The 25,386-nt window shown below is 40.8% G+C and overlaps 1 protein-coding gene across 5 annotated transcripts in view; it reads left to right on the forward strand.

Moving 5' to 3' along the window:
* ARID1B (AT-rich interaction domain 1B) overlaps positions 1-25,386 on the forward strand; it is a 321,991-nt gene that overhangs the window by 291,494 nt on the left and 5,111 nt on the right. For 3 of the 5 annotated variants that reach the window (XM_082757126.1, XM_082757128.1, XM_082757127.1), the window contains 9 exons: positions 1,940-2,149; positions 5,687-5,891; positions 13,814-13,952; positions 15,199-15,371; positions 16,962-17,112; positions 18,115-18,231; positions 19,820-19,916; positions 23,134-23,923; positions 24,841-24,971. In XM_082757126.1, the coding sequence (XP_082613252.1) occupies positions 1,940-2,149; positions 5,687-5,891; positions 13,814-13,952; positions 15,199-15,371; positions 16,962-17,112; positions 18,115-18,231; positions 19,820-19,916; positions 23,134-23,923; positions 24,841-24,971 (2,013 nt within the window). The remainder of the gene's footprint in view (positions 1-1,939; positions 2,150-5,686; positions 5,892-13,813; positions 13,953-15,198; positions 15,372-16,961; positions 17,113-18,114; positions 18,232-19,819; positions 19,917-23,133; positions 23,924-24,840; positions 24,972-25,386) is intronic. The other 2 variants (XM_082757129.1, XM_082757130.1) reach the window with 1 other exon arrangement.

A 25,386-nucleotide genomic window follows, 5' to 3' on the forward strand; every position in this document is an offset into this window, starting at 1 on the left:
AGGACTCATGTCAGAAAACTTTCCTGCCAGCCTCTTAGAGTTCAGCCTCGACGCTGGCATCACAGGATCTGTAACACAACTGAATCTGATTCAGGAGTGTGTCTTGTTTCTAAGTGAAGAAGGTAGTAGTGTCTCTCTGTAGGAAGGACTACTGCAAAGGAGGCAGAAAACCTTACAGGAGGCTATTTATTTAGTTAAAAGGAATATCCATTCACTGGAAAGAACAGCAATGGCTCATGGAACTGCTGGGTCACCCCCTCCTGGCTTCGTGTTCCCTTTCTCCTGGCTCCCCTCCAGTATTGCCAAGTTTCAGCTGGAGAGAGATACAGAGCCTGTCATATTTTCCAGGCTAATGTGCAAGATGAATGGTGGCAGTGCTTTTAGAGTCCTTGGCAGTTGGATGCTGCCACACCACATCTTTCATGGTGTGGAGCGCCAGCCCTCACCAGCGCTGTGTGGGGACGAGGACAAGTGGGTGGCTCTGTAGCACCCGTGAGGTACGTCCAGGGTCTCGTTTAGAAGTGTTCGACTAGAAATAAGGTACTGATTACTTCAGAGTACTACTGTCTCCTGTTCAAAGTAAGGGAAGGCAAAGAAGGGAAAGAGTGATTGACTAGATGATTTTGAAGTGTCTACTGCAATCAACAACCAAGATTAGGATTTTGCTACATAGATAGAAAGCGTATGTTTCCCTTCATGTGTTTGGCTCCTTTCCCAAAGCTTCATATCAATCTTTCTCTCTTGTGTTTAATTCTGAGCCACTCCATCTCGCAGTGCTGAGCAGATCTCTTCACCCTGTGCGAGCAGGAGGGTCTTCCTGCAGTACCAACAGCCCCTCTCCATCGTCTGACCAGAGGCACCTCAGTGCCTGGTCCATCCACGTGTGGCACAAAGCCCAGCTCGCAGATGGAAAAAGAAGATATGGTGAGAAGATCTGTGTTCCAGCCCCTGTGGCAGCCTCAGTGCTTTCTGCCATCTCTAGATTGAGAAGAAAAGGACATCAGGATAGCATGAGCTTTTGTTAGCTGTAAAGCCAGAACAGCAGCAGCAGAAGGGCTTCACTCCTGCACTTCTGCCACATATGAAAGTATTCTGCTCTTTCCACCTCTTTCAGTTTTCCTGTGGCTCATCTCTGATTGCTCTGAATCCTGCTTTTCCCCAGGTCATATACACACTCTTCTTCTCTAGGCAGGTCATATGAAATGACCATCTTCTGTCCTCATTCAAGAGTGGAGAGTAGTAGCCACTCATGAGCATTACTGGCTCAGGCAGCTAATTCACAATTCACAACGAGTTTTGCCACCAATCTCCTTGTACTGTAGGCATTCATCTTCTTTCTGTTGACCAGCAGTGGTATGAACAGACAGTAAAGCATTGCCATTTATGACTCTAAATCAAGTACAATCCCTAGTGTACTAGATTGCCATAATTCATGCTTTAGGATATTCTTCTGCATTTCCTGTTCTGGTGGAAGACTTTTAGGTTTTCTAGCCACTCTTTGGGTAGAAAGGCAGAGTGTTCATTTCATTCGTTTTTAGGATTAAGATGAGTTGAGTGGGACAAGTTTGTTTTATTTTGCCCAAATCACTGCTTGCAAAGCACTTTAAGATAAGTGGACGTGAAGGACTATGTGAGAACTACCTGTTATTAAAATGAAATGAGGCAACATCAGAAACTTGCCTTCTGGGATCCAAAGTTCAGATCAGTGAAAGAAACATGAAAATGGGGAGTTTGGGCCCTTTTAATTAAAAAGCTGAATTTTCAGTATATGGACAGAATGTACTGTTTGTGCCTGAACTAGTAGCCTTCATTCCTGACTGTTGTGTGATAGCTTTAGTTTGTTTGACATCTTCTCTTTTTCAATGTTGTGAGTTTCTTACTTTCTTTTCCCTCCCCCTCCCACCCTTCCCCCAACTTTTTTTTTCTTTTTGCAATTCAGAAATCAAGTTCCTCTACCACAACTGGAGAGAAGATCACAAAAGTCTATGAACTAGGAAACGAACCAGAGCGCAAGATGTGGGTAGACCGGTACCTCACATTCATGGAGGAGAGGGGCACACCTGTGGCCAGTCTGCCAGCTGTGGGCAAGAAGCCCTTGGACCTGTTCAGGCTGTACGTCTGTGTCAAAGAGATTGGAGGTTTAGCACAGGTGAGAAGTGCTTAAAAGTCAACCTTCTGAAGAGGCAATACATAATTTTCCAGAATATTTCCTGCTAGTTACACAACTTCGTTCTCAGCCCTGACAATAGAGTTGAAGTAGAGTTTCAACATATTAACGCTTTTCTATTTGTCTGGAGCTCATCTTTGGCTGCATAATTGCTCTAAAAGCCTACTGTTTGAATCAAAATTGACCAGCTCTGTAGACAGATGAAGCTGTTGCCTGTTCAGGGTACCTGTTCAGGGGAATCCAGTAGTGCTGCTAAGAAAACAGAAGAGAAAAAGGCCATTGCATCAAAGTCACATGTAAAAAAACAGATGATAGAGCTGAAAGGAATTCAGCTGAAAGACAAAGGAGATTTTGAAATCCATCCTTCCCAGATAGGTATGCTGCCTCTGGGACAAATCAGTTCATTTCTCCAGAAAAGTGGCAGAGAGATTCTTGAAAATTGTTCTTCTTCCCAAATCTTTCATCTCCAATTGTCTCTACACAGTACAATTGTGTCTTAAGCAGAGACTGTGCTCTCCTCGTGTTTGGAAAGCACTTTCAGGATATTTAGATTTGCCTTACAAGCGTAATCATTACAAAGAAAAGGTGATTTACTTAATTGAGAGAAAGGAAAAGGAAAATAGAAGAGCTGAAAACAAAAAAGTGCAATGTTAGAATACAGAATATACGAATTTCTCTGGCCTTGTTCTTCCTGCTGAGCTTATTTGGTGTGCCACAGATGAGAGAAACTTTCGTTTGTGTTCTCACCAGTTAACTGGAACTCTGGCAAAAGGATATGTGGAAATAACTTACGTAAGGTTCTGTATAATTGACCACCACAGAGCAAAACTAAATGTTTTTTGACTAGCACCATCAAAAGGGAAAGCAGGAGTAAATGGTCAGCATTTGCAGACTTAGCTTTTGTATTTGATATTATCTGCCCTTTCCTGATGCTTACTAAACATCCTTTGCATCTACAGGATCAGTCTGGCTAGATGCTAGAAGCTACTGTGAAATGCTGAGACCCGTAATTTCTGTGGATTTAAAAATGTCTGTGGATGTTCAGTGCTTTGCAAGACTAGGTCTTAAAGACAGGTGTATAGATAAATATCTGTGTAGTATTTAATGGTATATATATGTATATATAATTTTACACTAATTATAAAATATTAAGTCAAAAATACGGAAATCAAATTAGATCATCAGAAAGAGAGTACATCTTAATGATTTATCTGGTTAGTTCAGGAAAGAAACTTCCAACATCAATTAGTACCATTTTTACTGCTGTGTTTAATGGTACACTTCACAACACAGGACTTGACTACTGAATTAGATCATTGGCCCTTCAAGTCCAGAAATGCTAGCTATTGCTGTTACTAGAGGAAGGCAGAGAAACCTAATATAGTTCACCTTGCCAGTTGTTAAATGCTATATATGGGTAAGAGATGGTATCCTGACATTTTTAGTGATCAGCTCATGCCCCCCAGCATCATAAAGATTTGATTACTTTTAGCTCAGAAACTTTATTACAGGTAAATCGTATCATGCAGCTGCTCTGCCTCGTACAGCGAGATTGCTCCCGTAGCCTGACTCGGTATCAAAAATAAAGCAAGGGGGACACATGGGATGTTCTGGAGAATTGTTAATGTTTGCTTATCACATGGAAATGTATTTTATTTTGAGACACTCAGTGTTAATTTGCAATGATAGACATTATGCATTGCCAAAGAATAGATGCTGTTCACTTAGCCTGATTTTTGAAGGATCTTGAGTTACAAATTTGTGTGCTTCAGTACTGATAAGAATTGACATTGAAAGTAAAGGCTTCTGTTTTTGCTGGTATGCCCACATGAATGATCACCGTGTTTATCTGTTCGGGCCTACTGAGAGGCAAAGTGCTTTGCTTGATGAGATTTATTTAAATGCATCCGAGTGATGTTCTTCTAAAAAGTTGTTGCTCCAGCTGCTACGCTCTGCATCTCCTGATTCTGCCCAGAAAGTGACAGGGAACGTAGCTGAGCAGCAGCAGTACATGTTCTCTGAATACGTGCAGCTGATGGGGTCCCAACATGAACAGACCAGCTGCTGGCAGTCTTCTTTTAAATGCCAGTACAGTGGGCATTTAGGCATGAATGTTCCTGTTTGCATTATACAATGTGTTCATTACATACAACTTAGCTGTAAGTCAGTAGGCACAAAGGGCTGTGTAACTGGATTTCAAGCCTCAGCAGGGGCAGTTTATGAAAATTTCTTCTCCTTTAACTCCTGAGTTCTTGCAGGATCTACCAGAGAAATAAAAACACTTCATACAGCCATGCCAACCTGCCTACTATTAATGCTATCCCCAAAATATCTTCGCTGACTGGCAGCAATTATGATGTTATTAAACACAGAGAGAAATGTAAGAAACATTTCTTCTGCTGGCATAAAGGCACGAGAACAGTATGGCTAATGATAACCATTGTAACTAGAAAAGTAAAGCTGGAATCAGAAAATCTCAGGCCTCAGGGCAAGTACAAGGCCTCAGGGCAAGTACAAGGTATCGTGGCATGCAAGAATCAGGATTCTTCCCCAGCATCAGCCCAGATGCTCAGATGTTCATAGCCCCTTTATTTCAGTGCTGTCTCCCCTCCTAGGATCATACCTAGCAATTGCACAACTGGCTGAATGAACTTTGGGGCATCAGGTGTTACAGCAAAATACTCTGCTACGACTGGTACAGCTGAGTGAGCCAGTGGCATCATCCAGGATGACAAATGAACTGAGCTGTTACTGCAGATCAGCTGTGTTTGAAGAACTCAGGAACAGATTCTTTGGATATTCTCAGCCTTGCACTGCAAACAAGGCTCGCAGTGGAGCTGTGCAGTCAGCAGTGTAATACAGGGTACTGCTGGGCTAGTCCTGCGTGTTTGAAGTCTGCCTTAATTAATGAAGGGGCCTCACTTCACTCTGCCTCTCATCTAGCTAAAGAATCATTGATCTGTCCCTGCAAGATGCCCTAAAGTGAAAGGACTCGAGCCAGGAATTACAGGCTAAACTGTCTGACAGCTGGTGGCTAGTTTGGAGAGAAAAAATATTTTTCATATCGGTGCTCAAACACTTAAATTGCAGAATAGCGCTGTTATTGCTTTTTAAATTAGTTTTTAGAAGCTGCTTTTTAATTAGAATGGGGTGGGTGTGGGTGGGTGTCAGAGCAAGAGTGAGCGTGCATTTGCTGGGAGATAAATTGCTAACTGAAGAGCACAGGCCCTGGAAGAGTGCAAGGCATTTAAAAGATGCACCATGCAGAAGGCTCTCAACAAGCAAAGCTTTTTATGTAGCTATCAGCAGGTTCCTTAATGGTTTTATAACTGTAAATGCTGTCTATGCATTACTTCGTGTGGGAGTAATGAGCATTAGTTAGAAGAGGAAAATAATAATAAAAATAAAAAAAAAGTAAACCAAGACATTAAGTACTTTTTTTTTTTTTTTCTTTTGTCTCCTGACTTTTAAACAAACCAGTCTGCTGCAAACCAATGATTCTGCCATTTCTTGTGCTAGGTTAATAAAAACAAGAAGTGGCGTGAGCTGGCAACAACATTGAACGTTGGCACTTCGAGCAGTGCAGCCAGCTCCCTGAAAAAACAATACATTCAGTACCTGTTTGCCTTCGAGTGCAAGATCGAGCGAGGGGAGGAGCCCCCTCCAGAAGTCTTCAGCACCGGAGATACCAAGAAACAACCTAAGATTCAGCCGCCATCTCCTGGTAAGTAGGAAAAACTGCAGCCTCTTACACAACCATTTTTAAATGCGCAAGATATTCACTAGGTTGCAGTTTTTATATTTAGAAGCATGTCTTGCTAATATTAGACAAACTGCGAGGATAAATATGTTGTTGGCATCTTGTTTTCCAACTTGAACCGGCTCCTGAGTTGAGTCAGATTTAACTCTGAGGAGCCATCCACGGTTATGTATCTAGTCTTTGCTCAAGGTGCATGTACCATCATATCTCTAAGATTCAAAGAGTTAAGCTGTTCCAGTAAAAACGATAGCATTCTGCGGGGACGTGCTCGTGCTGTAACACACGAGGCAGCCAGCCCCAGGAGGAGTTTCCATTTATCTAAAGATGAGGCCCTCCTGCCTGCACCTTCATTGCTGTGGCTCTGAAGCTGCATTTTCAGCGTGGCTGTTGCTCGGTAAAACTTCAGTTGGAGGCAGGATGGCAGATGCTGGGCTAATGAGTGGATCTCAGATGGTTGCTCTGATGTGGCTCGCCTTGAATGTGTGGCAGATGGAGGGAGCTGAGAGTATGGTGTATCCCCACGGCCAGACATTGTAGTCTGGAGGCACGCTCTCTATTCTGTTGTTGTTAATCCTGCATGTCAGATAAGTTGTTAGCATCACCATTTTTATCTTCTCTGAAAAATCAGAACGTGAATTGATTGATTTGGGCCATTCTTTTTGCGTGTACAGTGTGGTTTCTTTCTAAATTAATTTAACTTGAGACTTGCAAGATTTGATAGTCATGATTGATATTCAACACAGGAAAATTCTTTAGCAGTGACATTTTAAGCATATAGGAAAAGGTGTTGTAAGTATTAGTCTATTAAGTTGACTTCTGAAAAATTTTCCTGTGATTTGCTGGTTATTAGACTTTTCTGAGCAACAAAATAATTTTGCTAATACCAGCTTTCACATTTACTGCTAGGTAGACCGCCTTCTGTTATTGCCAAGAGAACGTAATTCTGGAATGTTGATAGCAGTTCCGTATGTTAGAAGGCAATATTGGAAAAGTATTTAATGACTTAATTTCTGTTATTTCGGTTCACTGGCTGAAAATGGGAGGTGGAGAGTGGGGGACCCAGCAAGCTCTTGAGGTATTTTGCTGGCTGTATCTCCCCAGTTGGAAAACTCCTACCGTGGATACCACAAAATTTGCAAAAGCCTTTATCATCATATAACACAGTTCTGGCCTTTACAAGATCATTTCATATGATAGCGCTTTGTCACTACAGAAGAAGATAAGGAAATAAAGCTTAAATCTTTTTCAGCATGATGTATTTGGTTTAAGGATTTGGGGCAATGTTTAGTGTTAAACACTCCTAGATACATCTCCTTGTGTAATACTTTAAATAGTTCCACTTCCTCATTAATACCTACAGTTATCAGGTACCTCAGTGTTGATAATTTAATATAGAAGATAACTAGATGACTTTGCAAGGTAATTTCAGAATGTGAAGAAAAACACGTAGTACAAGAGGTAAAGCCTATAGTCCAAATGTTTATCAGTCTGAAATGAGCATAGCAAGTCCAGAGTGTGCCCCACTGCAAAAATTATAAGATGTTGCATTTGCCTCTCATTCCCAAGAAGGCTGGTAAGGGGAGTGAAACTGTTTAGACTTGCTAAGGAGTGTCAGGAGGAAATTAATCTCTTTCTAAAACTAAGAAGCAGTACTAAAAATGAAAGGGTATTGTGCTTTGCTCTCTCCTCCCTTGCCCGTCCGCCTCCAACACTGCGCTCAGCAGTTTGTTCGGGGACAAATCCTGTGAATCGGTTGAACTTTGAGATGAAGAATCCTTATTTAAATACGTAGACTGGAAACAAAGGAACAGAAACACCAGACGTACCATTTTTACAGCGTCCTTTTGTGTCACGATGCCACAGATTAAAATGATAAAGTCCGAGTTTAAATTTATCATAACATTCAAGGAAGCTGCCTATGAGGAGAACTGAAACTATTTTTCTAAGATAAAAACACAGCAGGACATAGAGACTGGAAGAGGGGGAAGCAAGCAAAGATCTCAAGGTTTGTTTTGTTGGCTAGAAAAGAACTCGTGTCACTGAATGGACTGCACTTCTGTACGCAGAAAGGCTTTCCCAGTGTGTATCAGCTTTAGTACATGAAATCCCGCTGAGGTATAGATGCTGCAGAGTGCAAGCCTGTTCTTTTTAATAGTCAGCTTTTTTTTTCTCACTCCTTTTTCTTTGGTTTATACCAACATTAACATTTTAACTGCACAAAAGAAGTAGAGTTGTGGATGTACTTTAGATAATCTGTTACTCTTTGGCATTCAGAGGGAGCAGGAGCCCGGTACAACATGGAACAGCAGCCTCGTAAGGTCCTCCTTTTAACCATTAGCCTCTGTTGTGCAGTTAGCTCAGTGCAGGCAGAACCACTTTGAAGCAGACACCATTTGCATAGAAGTAGTTGGCAGCATTAGTGCTTGGGTAATTTGATAAAAAAGCAGGGGGATTTGTCTCAGAGAGGGGGTGTTGTACTTTGTCCATGAGAAACAGTGCAAAAACCATAGGAAGCAGAGCCCAGCAGAAGAACCTGGTCGGGAAAAGGTTGTGATGTGCAAGGCAAATCTGGGGGACTGCGATGCAGCAGTGTGGGTTCGTGTGTTAGTCCATTTGCTTGTATTTGGGAATTCCCATCACTTTTGTTTTTTACATCATTAACTCTAATAAGGTAAATGATATGTAAAGGAGAGAATAGTTAGTGCTGTGTACAGTGCAATTCAGGGTAGTGTCAGCAATTATATGAAGTTGAAAAAGGGAGTCAGAGTAGCCAGCGTTGGCACTGTAGCCAAGGCAGTAGTGATAGGATTAGCTGCCTATTGTAATAAACGTCCTGGCTCTATAGTACTGTTGGAGCCTCTTCTGTCCTTTCAGAAAACCGCCAGGCAGAGGTGGGGGCCTGAAGGTCTTGCAGTGTGTCTTGCACTGCTCCGAGGCTGTGCAAGCTGGAGACGTGCTTGTGGTAGGCTGAGACCTTGATATCACACTTTGGGTCTGTCGGGGTGAGGTAGTACCACCGTGGTGGACACCACCAGCAGATGCCTAATGCCAGACTAGCTATTAGAGGACCCCTGCTGGCCCTGTGTCCTGGCTGTTGTGTCTGTGCCAAGGTCCATGCCAACTGTTGGGTGTTATTTTGCTGTGCAGGCATTCCTTTGGAGAGAAAGGCACCGTAGGCCTTCGTAAGCATCCTTCTGGGGCTCCAGTACTTTCCAGAAGTGGGTACAAAGACAAAATGCGCTTCCCATCATGAGCATTTGATAGTTTTGACCCAAATGGACAAATCCAGTGGCAAGTCCTGAACTGAAAGATTCCCTGGCAGCGGAGAAGCAGGCCCTGGGGAGAGGGACAGCGGGGGGGACACGGCGCGACGCAGCCCTTCAGTGAGTGGCCCCAGAACCAAACCCATCCCTCTTCGGCGGCGGGTGGCCGACCGCCCTGCTGTTATTAGCGGGCAGGTGATGCCACACAGCGTGCCACCAAGCCAGCCGAGGAATCCCCATGGAAGACGGATGGGCGAGGGGTCGGAGGACGTGGGGGCAGGCAGAGGTGCCCCCACGCCCCGCCGGGGGGGCCCAGCCGCAGCCAGCGGCCCCCAGCCCGGCCAAACTGGGGCACGGGGCTCGTGCTGTGTGAATTATCTTCCCAGCGTGGCGGCTGGCTGCTCGCTCTGAAGTATGCGAATGTGCTTAACCTTCAGTAACCTTCCCATTGTTTACTTTAGAGTATACATTTGTAGCTTCTGGCAAAAGGTAGGGATATCCTAGAGAGCGCGTCAGGCCTCCTATTAATGGCGTTTCAAGAGGTTGAATTCTTTTTTTTTTTTTTTCCTGGAGGGAAAAAATTGCTGGCAAGAGAAATCTTTTTTATATATTTATTTTTTTAACTGCGTCTTTCTGGTAAATCAAGGGTCTTTCCTTAAAGCAGCCTGTGCTGCCATTCGGGCTTTGCAAGGAAAAAGCTGTGGCAGTCCTGCAATTCCGTGCTGCTGCTGAGTGAACTGCGGGAAGAGTTTGTAGGACTGTACTTCTCACTAACAGAAATGCTCCTTTTATTTCCTTTTGGATGGATTTTAAATTCCTAAAAGCATACTCTTACAGATCTGCTATGACACTTGAGAGAGAAGCATCACTTAGACATGGACGTGAGATGAAGAATTCATTAGCTATGTATACGTAGGTTTTTTTCCTGGACGTCCACAAGTCAGCTGCAGTCATGTACACAGAGATTACCTATTCTAAAAGAACATTAGTGTTTGTCTTCCTTATTCATTCTTTGCTTAGTACTGAAGCTTAGAAAGCACTTTAAAAGATAGGGCTTCTGTTTCAGGATGTCCACGATCAAAACGAAACGGCTAGCATAATAAAATACCTGCAAGAATAGATATAAGGACTTCAGAGAACAGATTAACAAATGTAAAATCTAAGGTAAAACATGAAGAAAGGAATATGTCGCTTTCTTACAAAGAAGAGGGTTGTTTCCATATCCTTGAAAACTAGAAAACATTGCTAATAGCAATGTGTGTGAAATGTATTAGTATGTGTGAGGGAACATAAGTAATCTGCATTTAGTGTGTGCACATACTATATCCAAAAACTGGTCAAAGCATATCTTTTTGTTGCAAAGCCTAGTGCTCAAATGTTAAGAAATGCCAAAAGTGAGATATAGTCTTTGTAACCTTAATTATGTTTCCTTGTGCATCTACAGTTCAATACACTCTTAATCATGCGGTCACACTGATATTTTTTCTGTGAAATGTCTGTGTCATTCAGTGCACAAAATAAACAAATGTTCAACAAATGAGAAGTTATTCAGTATTTTGTGTTACCCTCACCTTTCAATAACTGTACCACAGTTTTCAGACAGCCTCAAACAGAGAATTATAACTTTACTCCTTGTTTGTTTGGTTTTTTTCTTTTGGTCCTCATTTTAATTGTATTTGAGGGCTTTAAAAGCATCGATCAACCTTTGCAATATCCGTCTGAGAGGAAAAGGAGTATGATTCCTGTTCTACAGATGAAGAGCTGAGCCACCAAAAAAATTTACATCATGAATATCAGCTCATTCTGGGTGCCAGTTTTCTAAGTTTTGCCATGTATCACCCTTTACATGATCTCACCTGTTGCTTTATTGTGTTCTGCCTAGCCACAAATCAACATCTCTAAAGAGACTCTCTGAGGAAAGGACCACACATCTAAGAACCTCTTGTGAAAAAAAAATAATTTCACTCATATGCCCAGTATTGCACATGAAATTTCTACAGGAGCAAGCAAAAAAAATAGCTTGAGGGGAAGATCCATCTGGATAACTTCCTTGTGATTGTCTGAAGCATGGTAAATGTTTAAGAAACTGAAAATCACATCCTACAAGAAAGAGTTACATTACTTAAAGAATGTAGGTCATACCCACTCTTGGGCTCGTCTTGTTAGCTGATGACCTGATCCAGAAGTTGAAACCATTGCAGGCCCTAGTCTGGGGTAAGTGTGCCTTACCCAGCAGGGACCTAGGGCAAAGCACGTTCACAAAGCAATACCAGAAACTTGGCACTTCTTGTAATAGTATTTACCTTCCATTTTTCAGATATTTATAAACAGTTGTTTAGCAGGGGGTCAGGGTCAGGGCCAATAACTATAACTACCACCCAGCAGACAGAAATTTAACTTGCAGGTTCTCTGTTGGACATCCTTCTGTTTTTAAATCTTTCCTTGAAGAGGTTTCTAAAAACCACACTATTCCTAATAAAGATACAATGTATTCTAGCAGCCCATAAATAATGAAAGAATATTTTGCTTGTTTTATTTCAGTTTACTTTAGATATGAATTCGGTTTTTGCTCAGGTAGAATAAGGAAGAACTTAATTGCTGCATAAGAGCCACTCATAAGAGAAATGTGCAGGGTGAAGCAATATCATGTTTTACAGTACGTGTATGGATAAACTAAGATATTTGCTTACATAGCTCTAATATGACAAGATGGTGTGTGACAACTCAGAAATGCCTTCGAGCTTTTTAGAAGTAATCTAGAACTATGTTTAAAGCAGAATAGGCCTTGAAATACAAAAGGACAAGAGAATGGTCCTGTGTTACTCAGGGGGTCATATATACAAAGGGTTCATTTTATGTGAACATGAAGATCTGCTTTATTATTTCATGGATTTGTTTCGTTATAGCACTAAAGCCTTCAGTCAACTGTAGCCTGAATTGTCGCAAATGTTGTTGTTACTGTACTAATGCAATCAGAGAGCTTTTCTTGAACTTTTTTTGAACGTCATTTCTATGTGAGCGCAATCCAAACATGCCTTAGAAAGTTGAGGACAGGAACAACATGGTCTACAAAATGTGCATTTTACATATGCACTTGCTACTGAGACTGATTTCCAGATAGTGGAACATGTGTTACAGATATAAATGAAACACATAAAAAGGGTGTTCTTCAGTTAAAAACAAGCTCTGCCTGTCAAGATGATGAGTGTTCTAGGAGTCTGAGTCAATTATAAACTACTCTCTCTTTCACATGCAGAAGAAAAGCCCATACTGCTTCTTGCAATTTTTCCTCTAACAGTAATTTATAAAGTTTTGTTAATTGGCTGTTGAACGTAGATAGTCAGGCACTATAAAATGCTTACGTGACAGTTCATAAGAAAAGAAAAAAGAAAAGAAAAAAAAAGACCTCTCAAGTCAAAGCCATGTCTTTCTAAGTCTATTAGGTCTGTGATTTTTTCTGTTTGAAAATTGCATCCATAGACTTGACCCTACAACTTCTCGGGACGAATTCCTGCTACGAGCACCAAACAAGCAGACAAGGCCAGTCTGATCCAAGGTTTAGACACTGTTAATGATACCCTTCTACTGCCTTCTAAATCAGAAAAATACCACATCAAATATTTGGAGTGGGGGGGATAATCCGCTCAGTATTCATACAAAAAGAGTAATTTCAAGTGTGTACTTTAAAAGACTGGTCTGAACGTGTTTTACCATTAGCTTATGTGATGTATTCATTTAATGCTCTTTTTGCTGTTGGAATAGAACAGTCCATGATTTCTCCACTCGTTGTCACATCAGGATTATAGGTATTCACCATGGTTGAGGAGGACAGTAGTGCAGGTACACTACTACTCTCTGAGACCTCAACCTAAAAGTTTTCGCAGGTGAAATAGGTGGCTTTGCAGAACTGACCTGGTCTTGTTACACATGCTCTGAGGTGATCCTAGCTACATTTTGTTAAGTTGTATTTTGCTACTTTTACAATTTTAATAGGAATGTGTGCCACAGCTCCTGTTCGTATTCTACTTCCAGTGGTTGCTTTCTGCTTATCCCAGATTGTCTTTTGCATTTCTGGAACACAATCTTTTGCCATGCTGTCTCAAAACTGACACAGAGTTGCAGCATGCCACCAACCATTTGCCATGTTTCACCTCAGAAATGTCTGCCTTCTAGTAGTAAATGAAATTATGTTCTTATATTAATACAGCAGTTTAAATTTGTAGGAGAAGCTTCTGGCTGAAATTTGCCTTATGAATGTCTGTGTTGTGGTAGTGATTATATAAAGAAGCTGTGCCAAAGAACAACCTTTCATTTACTCTGTTGTAAACTATAGACAATTAAGTCTGTATCTCTGACCTCTGTTTTAAATGATCCTTCATCTAGATGATTTCTATTCATGTTGCTTCAGGCATCAGATTTAATTCATGGTTCTAGGAAAGATGATGGCTATTATTGCACAGCACATCTTGATCTCAGAGGATCTGTGGAAGTTATAAAGTATTGAGATGCATGGTATAAGCAGGCTCATGGGGGAAAGAACCAGTTTCTCTCACTGATGATTATTATTTCCACAGTAATTTGGCTTCTACCTTTTAATATTTCCTTTTTTCTTTCATCTCCCAGCTAATTCTGGTTCCTTACAAGGTCCACAGACTCCACAGTCTACTGGTAGTAATTCCATGACAGAAGTGCCAGGCGATTTGAAGCCCCCAACACCAGCATCAACACCTCATGGACAGATGACACCTATGCAGGGTGGCAGGTATGAGAAGAGCTTTGCTTCATTTTCTCTTACGCTGTAGTTCTGCAACAGTTTAAGCCTTTTCCCATCTGCTCAGGAACTCATTTGATTCTGTGTTGAACCAGTCCAGCCTTAGAAGTGGCAGAAAATCATCTCTCTTTGGAGAGGAGATTGGGAAAGGGAGGAAGGAGTAGGAACTGCATTAGCTTTCTAAACATCAGAGAAAAATCAAACAAGCACCAGTGCAAAGGAGAGAATGTGAATATGTCAAGAGTGGGGAGGAATGTGGAACCCAGCAGCACCAGCTCAGAACCACAGCCTTGCTTCTTGGGTATACAGGTCCAATTTTCAAATAAGTATTACAATAACAGTGAGGTAGCAGAGTATTCAGCTGGATGGACAGAGAGATCACTTTCAGTTGTTTATCCTATAAGCCATTCAGGCCAGCTTGATCTGAAGTCTTCTCTCCATTCATAAAGAATCCTTAGCCCACTGACGTCCAGCAAAAAAAAGTTCTCGTTGACTTCAGCAGGAACCTGAGCTTTGAACTATTTACAGAATCATTCAGAACTTAACATACATAGATTCTTTTTTCTTCATCTCCAATAGCTCGGAAAGGATAACCAGAAATTTCTTAATCATCTGTAATTCAGGCTGAGTTTTCTTCCACTGTGAAAAACATTTTCTTTTGTATTAAGAATAAATCTGCTAGTTAATAGTGAAAATCCATTTTCCAAGCCAAATTTGTAATGGCTTCAGAATAAAGCTGGCTGCAGCCATAAAAGTTAGTGCCTCTGCATATAACAGGAAATGGTATTTGGGAGGTAAATCAAATGTAGCTGTTTAGTCTTTAGTAGGAGAGCAAGGGAATGGTAAATTGGTAACCTTACAGTCATTACCTTTCAATTGGTAAATTTGAAACTGATCAACAGTAATACTATTTTTACACAGCATATAATTAACCTGTGCTTGTGAGGACAACAGCTTAGTGAAATTTCAGAAAAGTTTAGACTTCTACATGACTAATAGGAACATGCGCAGTTGAATTAGATGAAAAACACTGGTCTTTAATGTAAGTAGTCAGATAAGCGTGGGGAAAAAAATGGGTAGATTTTTTAATGATGGTGAAAGTTGTTTGCATCTTCCTCAGGTATGTGCTGCACTGCTGAAGACAGCGTCATGGACTAGGCATATTATAGTCCAGTCTGTTTTCACAGTTCTTACAAATCTATGGTGATGTTAATGCCTCTTTTTTCTCCTCTTCTAGAAACAGCGCAGTTAGTGTGCACGATCCCTTTTCTGATGTAAGTGATTCAGCATTCCCGAAGCGAAACTCCATGACGCCAAATGCACCATACCAGCAGGGAATAAACATGCCAGATATGATGGGAAGGATGCCATATGAGCCGAATAAAGATCCTTTCGGTGGAATGAGAAAAGGTATTTTCTTTGTGGGAGTTTAAGTGTTCTTACATCGATTTAATCAGGGTATTCTAGTCATCAGAATGAGCTGCACACTTTGCTGATTCTAACACTGGCAAAATGGCATGCTTATAGCAAAAAGAGAGATGCAGTGCAATTGTGTTTCATTCTGCTCTGATCATATTTCCCCCTCTCAGAGTCATATTGTGTATTTTAGAGGAACTTAACTGTTTCCTGAAACTGTTTCTAGGAACACATTTCAGGAACGATGGCATAAATTCCTAGGGTAAGATTTTATGCAATGCAGTATGCTTCTTGAAGGTGGTTAGCTACTCTGCAAATCAGATCCTGGACTTCATTGTTAGAATATGAAACTCAGAAGCAACAGGCCTGGTTGTAGTAGGGCTGAACTGGAAATTCACTGTGTGGAACTGAGCAAGTCTCCTTATGTTGTCTGTCTGTTTACATATTTTTCAGAATAGGAAAGCTAGTTTTTTTCTCCCTTAGACAACCCTTGAAAAAAAGTGATAAACATGCTCAAAGGTTGTTCATTTTTTAGAAAGCAAAAATTAAAATTAATGTCAAACCTGACTCTTATCCTTTTGGGCACTTAACCTACAGGTGTATTTGTGGATTCTATGAAATGTGCTTAAAATGAATCAGTCTTGCATACCTTGTATATAGGAAAGTGGGAGGAAAGAACACAAGTAGGGCTCACAATGGCTTCAAAGAGAAAAGTAGATGGAGGAGATGAAATTAAGAAGTGGAATCACAAAGAGAGCAAAGGAGAGACATAGGAAGAAGAGGCCCATAAATCAAGGGAAGAATTTTACTGAATGGAATGGAATGGAATGGAATGGAATGGAATGGAATGGAATGGAATGGAATGGAATGGAATGGAATGGAATGGAAGGGTTGAAAGGGACATACAAGGATTGAGCCCAACTGCCTGATATGTGATGAGTCGAGGAGATATGTTAAAAGAGATAGTTAGCCTGATGTGATTTTTCAAACCTTTCCTTTAAATCCTTTCTCCTAGACTGTGGAGACTAGCACAAGATGGTTAGAGTAAGGGGAAGGTCCTCTCTGTCTTAGATTCATTTTAGTTGTTATATCCATCTGAGATTAAGTGGGCTTATTCCTTCAGTAAGCAAGTTCTGATATATGTAGGTATATAAGTGCTTTATGAGAAAAAGCAGAACCTAATCCCTACAGCTTTATAATTCAAACTATGAGACTTGCTTTCATCTGTTTGTAGGGTTCATGTTTGCGGTCATATTTAGCATTGTTTGGGGTGAAAAGAGTAAGAGCAAGTTCATCTTCAGCTATAAAGACCACAGGGAAGAAGCTGCCTTGGTGCCTGTTGAGTTCAGCTCGATATGATGAGATTACTTTCTTTGTTTGCAGCTCCTATATAATATTATAACCATCATCTTGGTAGTGGTGCTGCTTCATGTGTTTTCATCAGGCCCTGGAGAGCTTGTCAGACACCAGCTAATTCTCCTTGGCAGTGTTAGGGATCTGAACATTATTTTAAAATATATCATTTAATAAAAAGATATCTTCAAACACCCAGAATAATATATTTAATTTCCTTTACTGTTTCAGTGCCTGGAAGCAATGAGCCTTTCATGACCCCTGGACAAATGCCCAACAGTGGAATACAGGATATGTATAACCAGAGTCCATCTGGAGCGATGTCCAACATGAGCATGAGCCAGCGACAGCAGTTCTCTTATGGAAGTGGCTATGACAGGAGGTGAGTTAATCTTTAGGAGAAAGGAAAGCCCATTAATGAAAACAATCATCTCCCCTTCTCATTTTCCCATCTCACCTTGCAGAGAACATATCGGCCTGTATTTCCTACAGCATCTTGCTAAATCACTGGGAGTTAAACCATTGGTAGTGACAGTGTCTAGCTGTTCACAGGAACTAATAAAGAGGAATTGTTACACTTCAGAAGTCACTCAAGCTGCAGCAGATCAGCAAATGGTGTGTTTGGCAGCTGCCTTCAGCTGGCGGCTGGGCTGGGCTGTGATGATGTAAAGTAGCACTTGAGCTAGTCTTCTTGCCATGTTTTCACCTAAACAGTTGTTGGTGGGCTTTTTTTGAAAAACAAAACAAACAGCCTAACTGTGTTTGGTTTGTGGTCTGTTAGTGGATTGTCTTTGGAAATTCTGGAGTCTGTTGTCTGAGCTGTAGAGGCACTAGTCTTTCAGCGTGTCCATCAGGACCCTAGTAAGTTTGCCTTTCAGTGAAGTAAGCAAGAATAAATTTGGTTCTCTTTTGTTTATGCTGGGAAAGCCTTTGGAAAAAATAATAATAAAGAAAAAAACAGTGAAATCACTGATGAATGAGCATTGTTACATAGCAAGCAGAGAGGTTTGAGACTGTTTGTATTTTATCAAGCATTCCAGTAGGTTTTGCAGCTCTGGCTATATTCCCACTTTTATTCTCATTGGATTGTGTACTTTAGCTTCCTTTTTTGTTTCCTGGTGGTAGCCAAAGTGATGCAGTGTTGGACTTTTAAGTGTAACAGCGGAGTAGAGTTTTCACCCATAGTTTGATGTAGTGGGTGTGTAGGCAAACACAACTGTCATGTTCAACAGGTCATATTGCTGGGGAGTCAGTGAGATTAAAGTTTCCAGCGGAAGGTGATAAGTCAAGCAAATGTTTTCTTTAAGGGGTGTGTTTTGTTTTCTTGGCAATTTTGGAGAATAAGTGCTTTTTACAGAATGAGGTTTCCTTTGTCATTTTTTAGGTCGGATCATGGGCTGGGTCCTGAAGGCAGTATGGGACCACCTGGTCAAAGCAACATGGTGCCTTCAAACAGTGACCCAAGCATGTACTCTCCTAATCGTTACCCTGGCCAGCAAAGGTGAACACTGATTTCTCTGTTTGTAATATCTGCAATAACCAGCTAATGAGTGCTAGCAGCCTCTGTGGGAGCACATAGAATATGCGGCCTCTTGGTGTTGCTTATGCTTTCTCTATTCTTATTTAGGCTTTTACCTTTGGTTCAGCTTCTTGGGGGTACAGAGGCTTGGGAGAATCAGTTGGCTTTGTGTAGCTATAGCATCATAGACATTAGAAAAGGAGTATACATACTGTCTTATGTATCTCCCTGCCAACACTGAACTGAACATTTATTATAGCCCCAAGTTCTCCAGTGCAGCATCAAATGACACCAATTCTGAAGCTTCCACAGCTTCATTTGGATTGTGGTTATTCTGTGGCTAACAAAACTAACATTTAGAAAATGTTTCCTTATGTATATAATGTACGTGTACCTTTGCACATTTTTATCGTGTAGCACATAAAATCTTTGACAAGTGTAGACAGTTCCTATCAGGTATATTGTTCTTTTAACTGTCATTAGGTATTTTCTCTCCATCCACATGATAATTTTAGGAAATACTAAGCAGCTATTGCTTTCACTCTGGTCAACGCACAAAAACTGTAAATTTTCTGTGTTTTTGGAAAAGCCATGTCCCATGAGATCTTTTAATGCATCAAGTTCCCCAGTCTTCTTTATTTCCTTTATTTCTCTGACTCTCTGTGATATATTACTTCCATAATTATACTCAAATGGTAGCTATGTTCTTACTGGTAATGTACAGAGTGGAATTACTGACATACTGGTCTGCAATACAGTGTTAATTTTTCAGTCTAAATACTTTCCAAGCACTTCATTTCAGCAAATTAAATTTCATTCAGAGATGCTAAAAATGCTGCAGTTGCACTGCAGTGCCCCTCAGAGGTCATAAGGGGCCACAGGTAAGTTTCCAAGTGCAGCTCAATTCTGCCTCCTGTGTGTATGCTTCATTTATGTAGCTTTAATTAAAAATTAAATGAATTTTAGCAAAATCATAAAAGTACTGTTTTCACTCAGTGATAACATGTTTAAATGTTACATATTGTAATATAATGATATTTATACTAACTTTCTGTCACTGTGGTCCAACTAAATTTAGAATCACAGAATTTCACTTTAAATCAGCAGTTAGGTATTGATTATATACCAAACTTGCATACCTCTAAGTTGATAACATTTTTAATCCAGGAAATAGTCTTCATGGAGATCTACTCTTTAAACACAAGCATCTTGACTCGCAACATCTGAGCTATACATCAAGTACTTGTCCTGCTACAACTGGTTCCCAGCGTCACTGTAGCTACCTGTCTTACCTCTTTGCTGACCATACTCTGTTTCCATTCCTGACAGCTACCCCTAAATCTCTCTGCTGCATCTTCATTGCTTCTCCTTCCTTCTATCTGCTTTACCTCCTTCCTTTGACTGCCAGCTCCAGCAGAGCTTACTGCACTAGGCTCGGGACCATACCACACTGTACCTTCACTGTGTTTCCAAATATCTTCAACGTGCAAGATCATCAGAGCAATTTCCTTTTCCTGGTGGCTTGGAAATTCCATCAGCTCTAAGTGTTGATTTGAATGCTTCATTTTAGGCATGAACCGTACGGGCAGCAGTATCCAGGACAAGGACCTCCCTCAGGACAGCCACCATATGGAGGACATCAACCTGGAATGTATCCACAGCAGCAGGTAGGAAAAGGGGAAACAGTTATATTCATAATATTTGTTTAATAAATGTCACCCCAAAGTTCTGTATACACTCAAAACATTGTTTATAGAATGTATGTCTTTTGGCACAAAGGAGCACTGTAGTTCTGGTCAGAATCACAGCCCATATGGATAAGCAGTGTATATGCAGCTATAGGAGAATATGTTCATAACACTGAAAGAGCATAAATTTTAACAGATGTTCTGTGGCTTTGGATGTGTATCAAGTGAATGTCCCAAGTTAATAACCAGCAGACTGGGAAAGTATAACTCATAGGCTAGTAAAGTGATGCTGCCTCACTTTCAGAAACAAATAGGAAAGCTGCTTGACTGGCAGGTTGAAGGGCCTCAAATTATGTCATGCAGCCAAGTGAACCCAACAGAAAACCGGAACAGAGTAAATCATGCAGTACTCGCAATTATTTTGAATGTTGTGGTCATGTGCATTACCTATCTTTAATATATATCAGATGGTATATTCCCTGTGTGTTCTCTCAAGTAATATGTTACCAATACATGAGAGGTGTTATTAGTGTTAAAAATAACTTAAACGTTTTGTACATTTCAGTCTCTCAGTGTAAAGTCTTCGAAAATGCAAATGATACACAAATTTAAGGTTTTTGTAAGATGCATCATTACTACCTTGTGGGTGAAATCCCTTCTTGTAAGTCAATAGCAATACTACACTGACTTCAACAAGGTCAGAGTTTCATCTCGCATGTTATGAGTTCCAGTTATACAGTAATCAAAATTAGCTTCCAAAGTAGAAAGCATTTCCGTATAATACAATGTCAGAATGTAAACTTGTTTTCAGACAGTTCCAAATAGTCCTTTTCAGCTTGGGGTAGAGTTTTACTAGGAAATTTAGGAAAGAGAAAAAAGAGCTTTTAGGTTACATTGTACTAAAAAGGCTTAAAATGTTCAATTTCTTACCTATCTCTTTGGTTCAAACATCTCTAAAATAGCATCATCAAAAAAGTAATGTGCTGTTCTTTTCAATGAGCATATACTAGCAGCTGAGATGATTTAATGGGGAAATTGCAAAGATGCACAACAGAACAGTTTGAGATATTCCATGCTAACGTATGTAGGTTATATATTAACTACATGTTCATTTAAGCAAGAAGGCAGCTTAAATTTGTGTGTGTGTGTATATATATATTTGGTCCTGTCCCTAGTGCTGTTCATGTGCTTTGTATAATGCCTCTTGAATGCAAAATGCATTCATTCAAGCGTGAATGCAAAAAAGCATTGAAGAATGAAGGGCAAGAATCCTGGCCTTGGCCCCTCCCAGAGGGGGCTCCCACTCCCGGAGGATTCCCCCTTTCCACTTAGCTGGGAATCAGGTTGCCCCTTCCTTACTCTATTTCCTAAGTTTCACTCTGTAGCGTTCAAGAAGAATGTGAAAAATGGCCCTTTCAAAGCCTTATCTGCAGCCTGAAGGCTAGGGAATGACTAGGAAGGAGGTGCTTGGAGCATGAACCCCTGGGGCTAATGAAGCACTTTGAGCCACTTTTTTCAATTCCTGTATGAATGCTTGTAGCCTGAGAGTTATTACACAGCAGGTGACCGGTGTTGGTGTCTTTTTGTCTGTTGCAAGATCTCACAATTCCACTTTCCCAGTGGAGAGAGGCACATTGTGTAGCCTCGGTCAACCCACTGAACCTTTACACAGGAGGGGGAATCAGGTGCACCACTGCCCTCCGCACTGGTTACCTTTAGGCATAAAGTAGGATGTACTTGCCACTGTAGTTGCCACTACATAGACAAGAGCACTGAACAGCTTTTATAAAGGCACGTGCTTCATTCCCAAGTGTCTGCTTTAAGCATTCTGAATCACTCAGGTAAAACAAACACCTTCTTAGATGTGGCAACTACCAAGTCAGTTCTCAAGGTATGAATTGGCCCAAAGCGTGGAATTTGCCACAGCAAGTAGCTTATGTAAGGCTGAAAAGGTTATTCTCAAATAGCCAGACAGCTCTACTGCAAGTTAAAAAGAAATAAAAAATACTTTTGAGCAATGCAGCAGTTGCATTTTTATGCGCACCAAAGTTGGAAGATGAGTTTATGAATCCCAGGGCTGTTTTAACTGACCCATATTGAATACATACTGAATTTTATCTATATGTAGATATAGATACCAGGGGAGCCATAACTTTGAACTTACCATAGATCATATATTCAAAAATTGCCCCTTTAATACAAATGCTGCATTCGGAGTGGTTTGAACTGTGCAACAAATTCCCAAAGGATTCCAGGACCCCTGCAAACTTCACCACTTTCCCCTCAAATTGCAACATCTTTATTTTTGTCCTGCTGTCTTAAATCCAAACAAACTCGTATGATTTAAAACCAGCTCGTCTCCCCCCACAGTGTAACAGCTTACCTCACACAACATTCCCCAGTTGAGAGGGTGAGAAACAAAGACGGAATAAACCATGGGTGGCAGCTGTTAGTTACATTGCTTCATTCATCACTGATCAGCAGTGTAAGAACCTGCATAAACTCGAGTAGAATGTTGGGATGTGACCGGCTTTTAAAATAATCTCACATGAAATTAAACGTGCTTAGGATGATTAGGGAAGGAGGGCTGGTTGCCCAAGCAGGACCGTGTTTCCAGGAATTATGCAGAGTAACAAATGAAGGAGAATTTTTCTCCTAATAGTATAGGTATTGTGTGTAGCTTGTGCTCTGTCATAATCTGGTGTTTCAACCTTACATGCTTGTGGCATATCCTGTTATTTTAAGAGTTCATTCAGTGCTTGTCCCTTGAAGAGATTAAGTCATTGAGTGGGTTTGTTTTAAAATTTGTCTTCTTAGAGGACTAAGCATAAAAAAAGAGTGAAAATATCTTACTTGGTGAGGACTGCTGCCTTTCTATGCGTGTCTTAAATGGTCAATGGAATTTTATCTGACAGATAGGAAAGGAAGGGGAAAGGGGGAAAACAAGAGCAAGCGTAAGAAAATTCAGCCCAAGGATAAGTTTCCTGTCAATATTAAGTTACAAATGCAGCACAACAGAGGCTTAAAAAGAAAGCCCTCGATCAAGCCTAACTAGCAGTGTGTGCCTGACTGGAAGCAGCATGATCCTTCCAGAATGAGGAGCCTTCAGCTTTTTAAATGAGCTTCCAGACGATCTATTTGATTGTGTATGGAGCAAAAGTGACAAATCTTCTTCCCTTTTTTTTCTTTTTTCCAGAACTACAAGCGACACATGGATGGCATGTATGGGCCCCCAGCCAAGCGCCATGAAGGGGATATGTATAACATGCAGTACGGCAACCAGCAACAGGAGATGTATAACCAGTACAGCAATGCTTACACTGGGCCTGACAGGAGGCCCATGCAGGGACAGTATCCGTATCCGTATAACAGGGAGAGGATGCAGGGCCCAGGGCAAATGCAGCAGCACGGAATACCTCCCCAGATGATTGGTGGCCCCATGCAGTCGTCATCCTCCAGTGAAGGTCCTCAGCAGAACATGTGGCCAACACGAAACGATATGCCTTACCCTTACCAGAACAGGCAAGGTCCAGGAGGCCCTGCACAGGCCCCGCCGTATCCAGGGATGAATCGCACTGATGATATGATGGTACCTGACCAGAGGATAAACCACGAGAGTCAGTGGCCTTCTCATGTCAACCAACGTCAGCCTTCTTATATGTCATCCTCAGCCTCCATGCAGCCTATCACTAGACCTCCTCAGTCATCCTACCAGACGCCACCCTCTATGCCAAATCACATCTCTAGAGCTCCAAGTCCAGCATCCTTCCAGCGCTCTTTGGAAAACCGTATGTCTCCAAGCAAGTCTCCCTTCCTACCCTCCATGAAGATGCAAAAGGTTATACCCACAGTTCCGGTGTCACAGGTCACAGGACCTCCACCCCAACCACCACCGATTAGGCGAGAAATCACCTTCCCCCCAGGCTCTGTAGAAGCATCGCAACCAGTCTTAAAACCAAGACGAAAGATTACCTCAAAAGATATTGGTAAGCATCAAAACAAAAGCCAAATACCGAAACAGGTTGTGAAAAAGGGACTTTGATTTTTATTTTATTTTTTATCTGGTTTTATTTATTTTATTCATTTTTTATTTGTTTGTTTTTATTTTAAACCTATTTTGACAAATAGTTAACGTTGATAACTATTATGTGATAATGTTAAATAAAAATGTAATAACATATGCATCATGAGGATGATACCTAAAACTCAGCCCAGCAAATCTGACCTGGAATTAAATCAGTTTTTAATATGGAGAGCAGGGGTGTCAAAAAATGCACATTTGCATTAAAAATGAAGCTTCTCTCAGACTTCCAAAGGTTATGTGTTGACAGTTCCATCAGAGTGTTTGTTAAATCACCAGTGCAACATTTCTACATTCTTGTCCCGTGGAAGCTCACAACAGAGCTAATGCTGTTCCGCTGTGTACTTACAGTGTCTGCCTTCCTTGAGTGGCCCATTTATTCATTCCATATTATTTGTCTTTTTTTTTTTTTTTCTCCCCATATTCTTTCCCAAGTATCTACTTATCTTGAATTCCTGTTACGTTTCACACATTCAAGTTCTCATACTTGAAATTCCCATACTCCTGACAGAGTATTCTACTTGTATTTATGGATTGTTTGCTTTGGACAACTTCTCAAAAGTTTGTAAGATGACTTCATCTTCAGCAAAGTAGGAAGAATGGCCCTGTTAAGACATTCTCCAGAATTAAGTCTAAGCAGCAGTTACAGAAAAACAGAATGAAGCTAAGTGGTGAAACCAGGGTTTTAAACAAGCAATGTTTCGGTAACTGTTTCATTTGTATTTTGCACCCTCAGAATGTCACAGCTTGTTCTTTCAAAACTCATTAACAGACTGCAAGTATGCACTAATACTGTTTTGCTTTTATCCTTTCTTTCTCCAGTAACTCCTGAGGCCTGGAGAGTGATGATGTCTCTTAAATCTGGTCTTTTGGCTGAAAGTACCTGGGCGCTAGACACTATTAATATTCTTCTGTATGATGACAGCACTGTCGCTACTTTCAACCTCTCTCAGGTAGGTGGGAAAGCAATATACCTCTCAGCCTTCCAAGGAAAACAAGCGCCAATACAATACATATAAAAATGCTGAAGTCTCTTAAAATTGATCATAATCAACATAAAACTGAATATTGCAAAAGTTCCATTTGTGATTATTGGTAACAGTGAGCAACAAAACATGCTTGAGGCTAGAATAGGGGAAATAAGCTCAAAAGGGAGGATATCTCTAGAAAGGGACACATAGGAATGTAAGAGTTTTATCACTGGCAGAAGACTGATGTGTAAATTCACATTTGTTGTAGCTCAAGGACAATCCCAGAAAACAGCAATATGGTAGTAATCTTGTGCTGTTTCCAAGAAAAGGCATTGCAGAACAATGTTAAATCTACTTGAGACTGCCTTTCAGTCACTATTTGTCTGACTCAGTAGTC

The sequence above is a fragment of the Aythya marila genome, assembly GCF_965140915.1.
Source record: "Aythya marila genome assembly, chromosome: 3".
Taxonomy (NCBI): Eukaryota; Metazoa; Chordata; class Aves; order Anseriformes; family Anatidae; genus Aythya; species Aythya marila.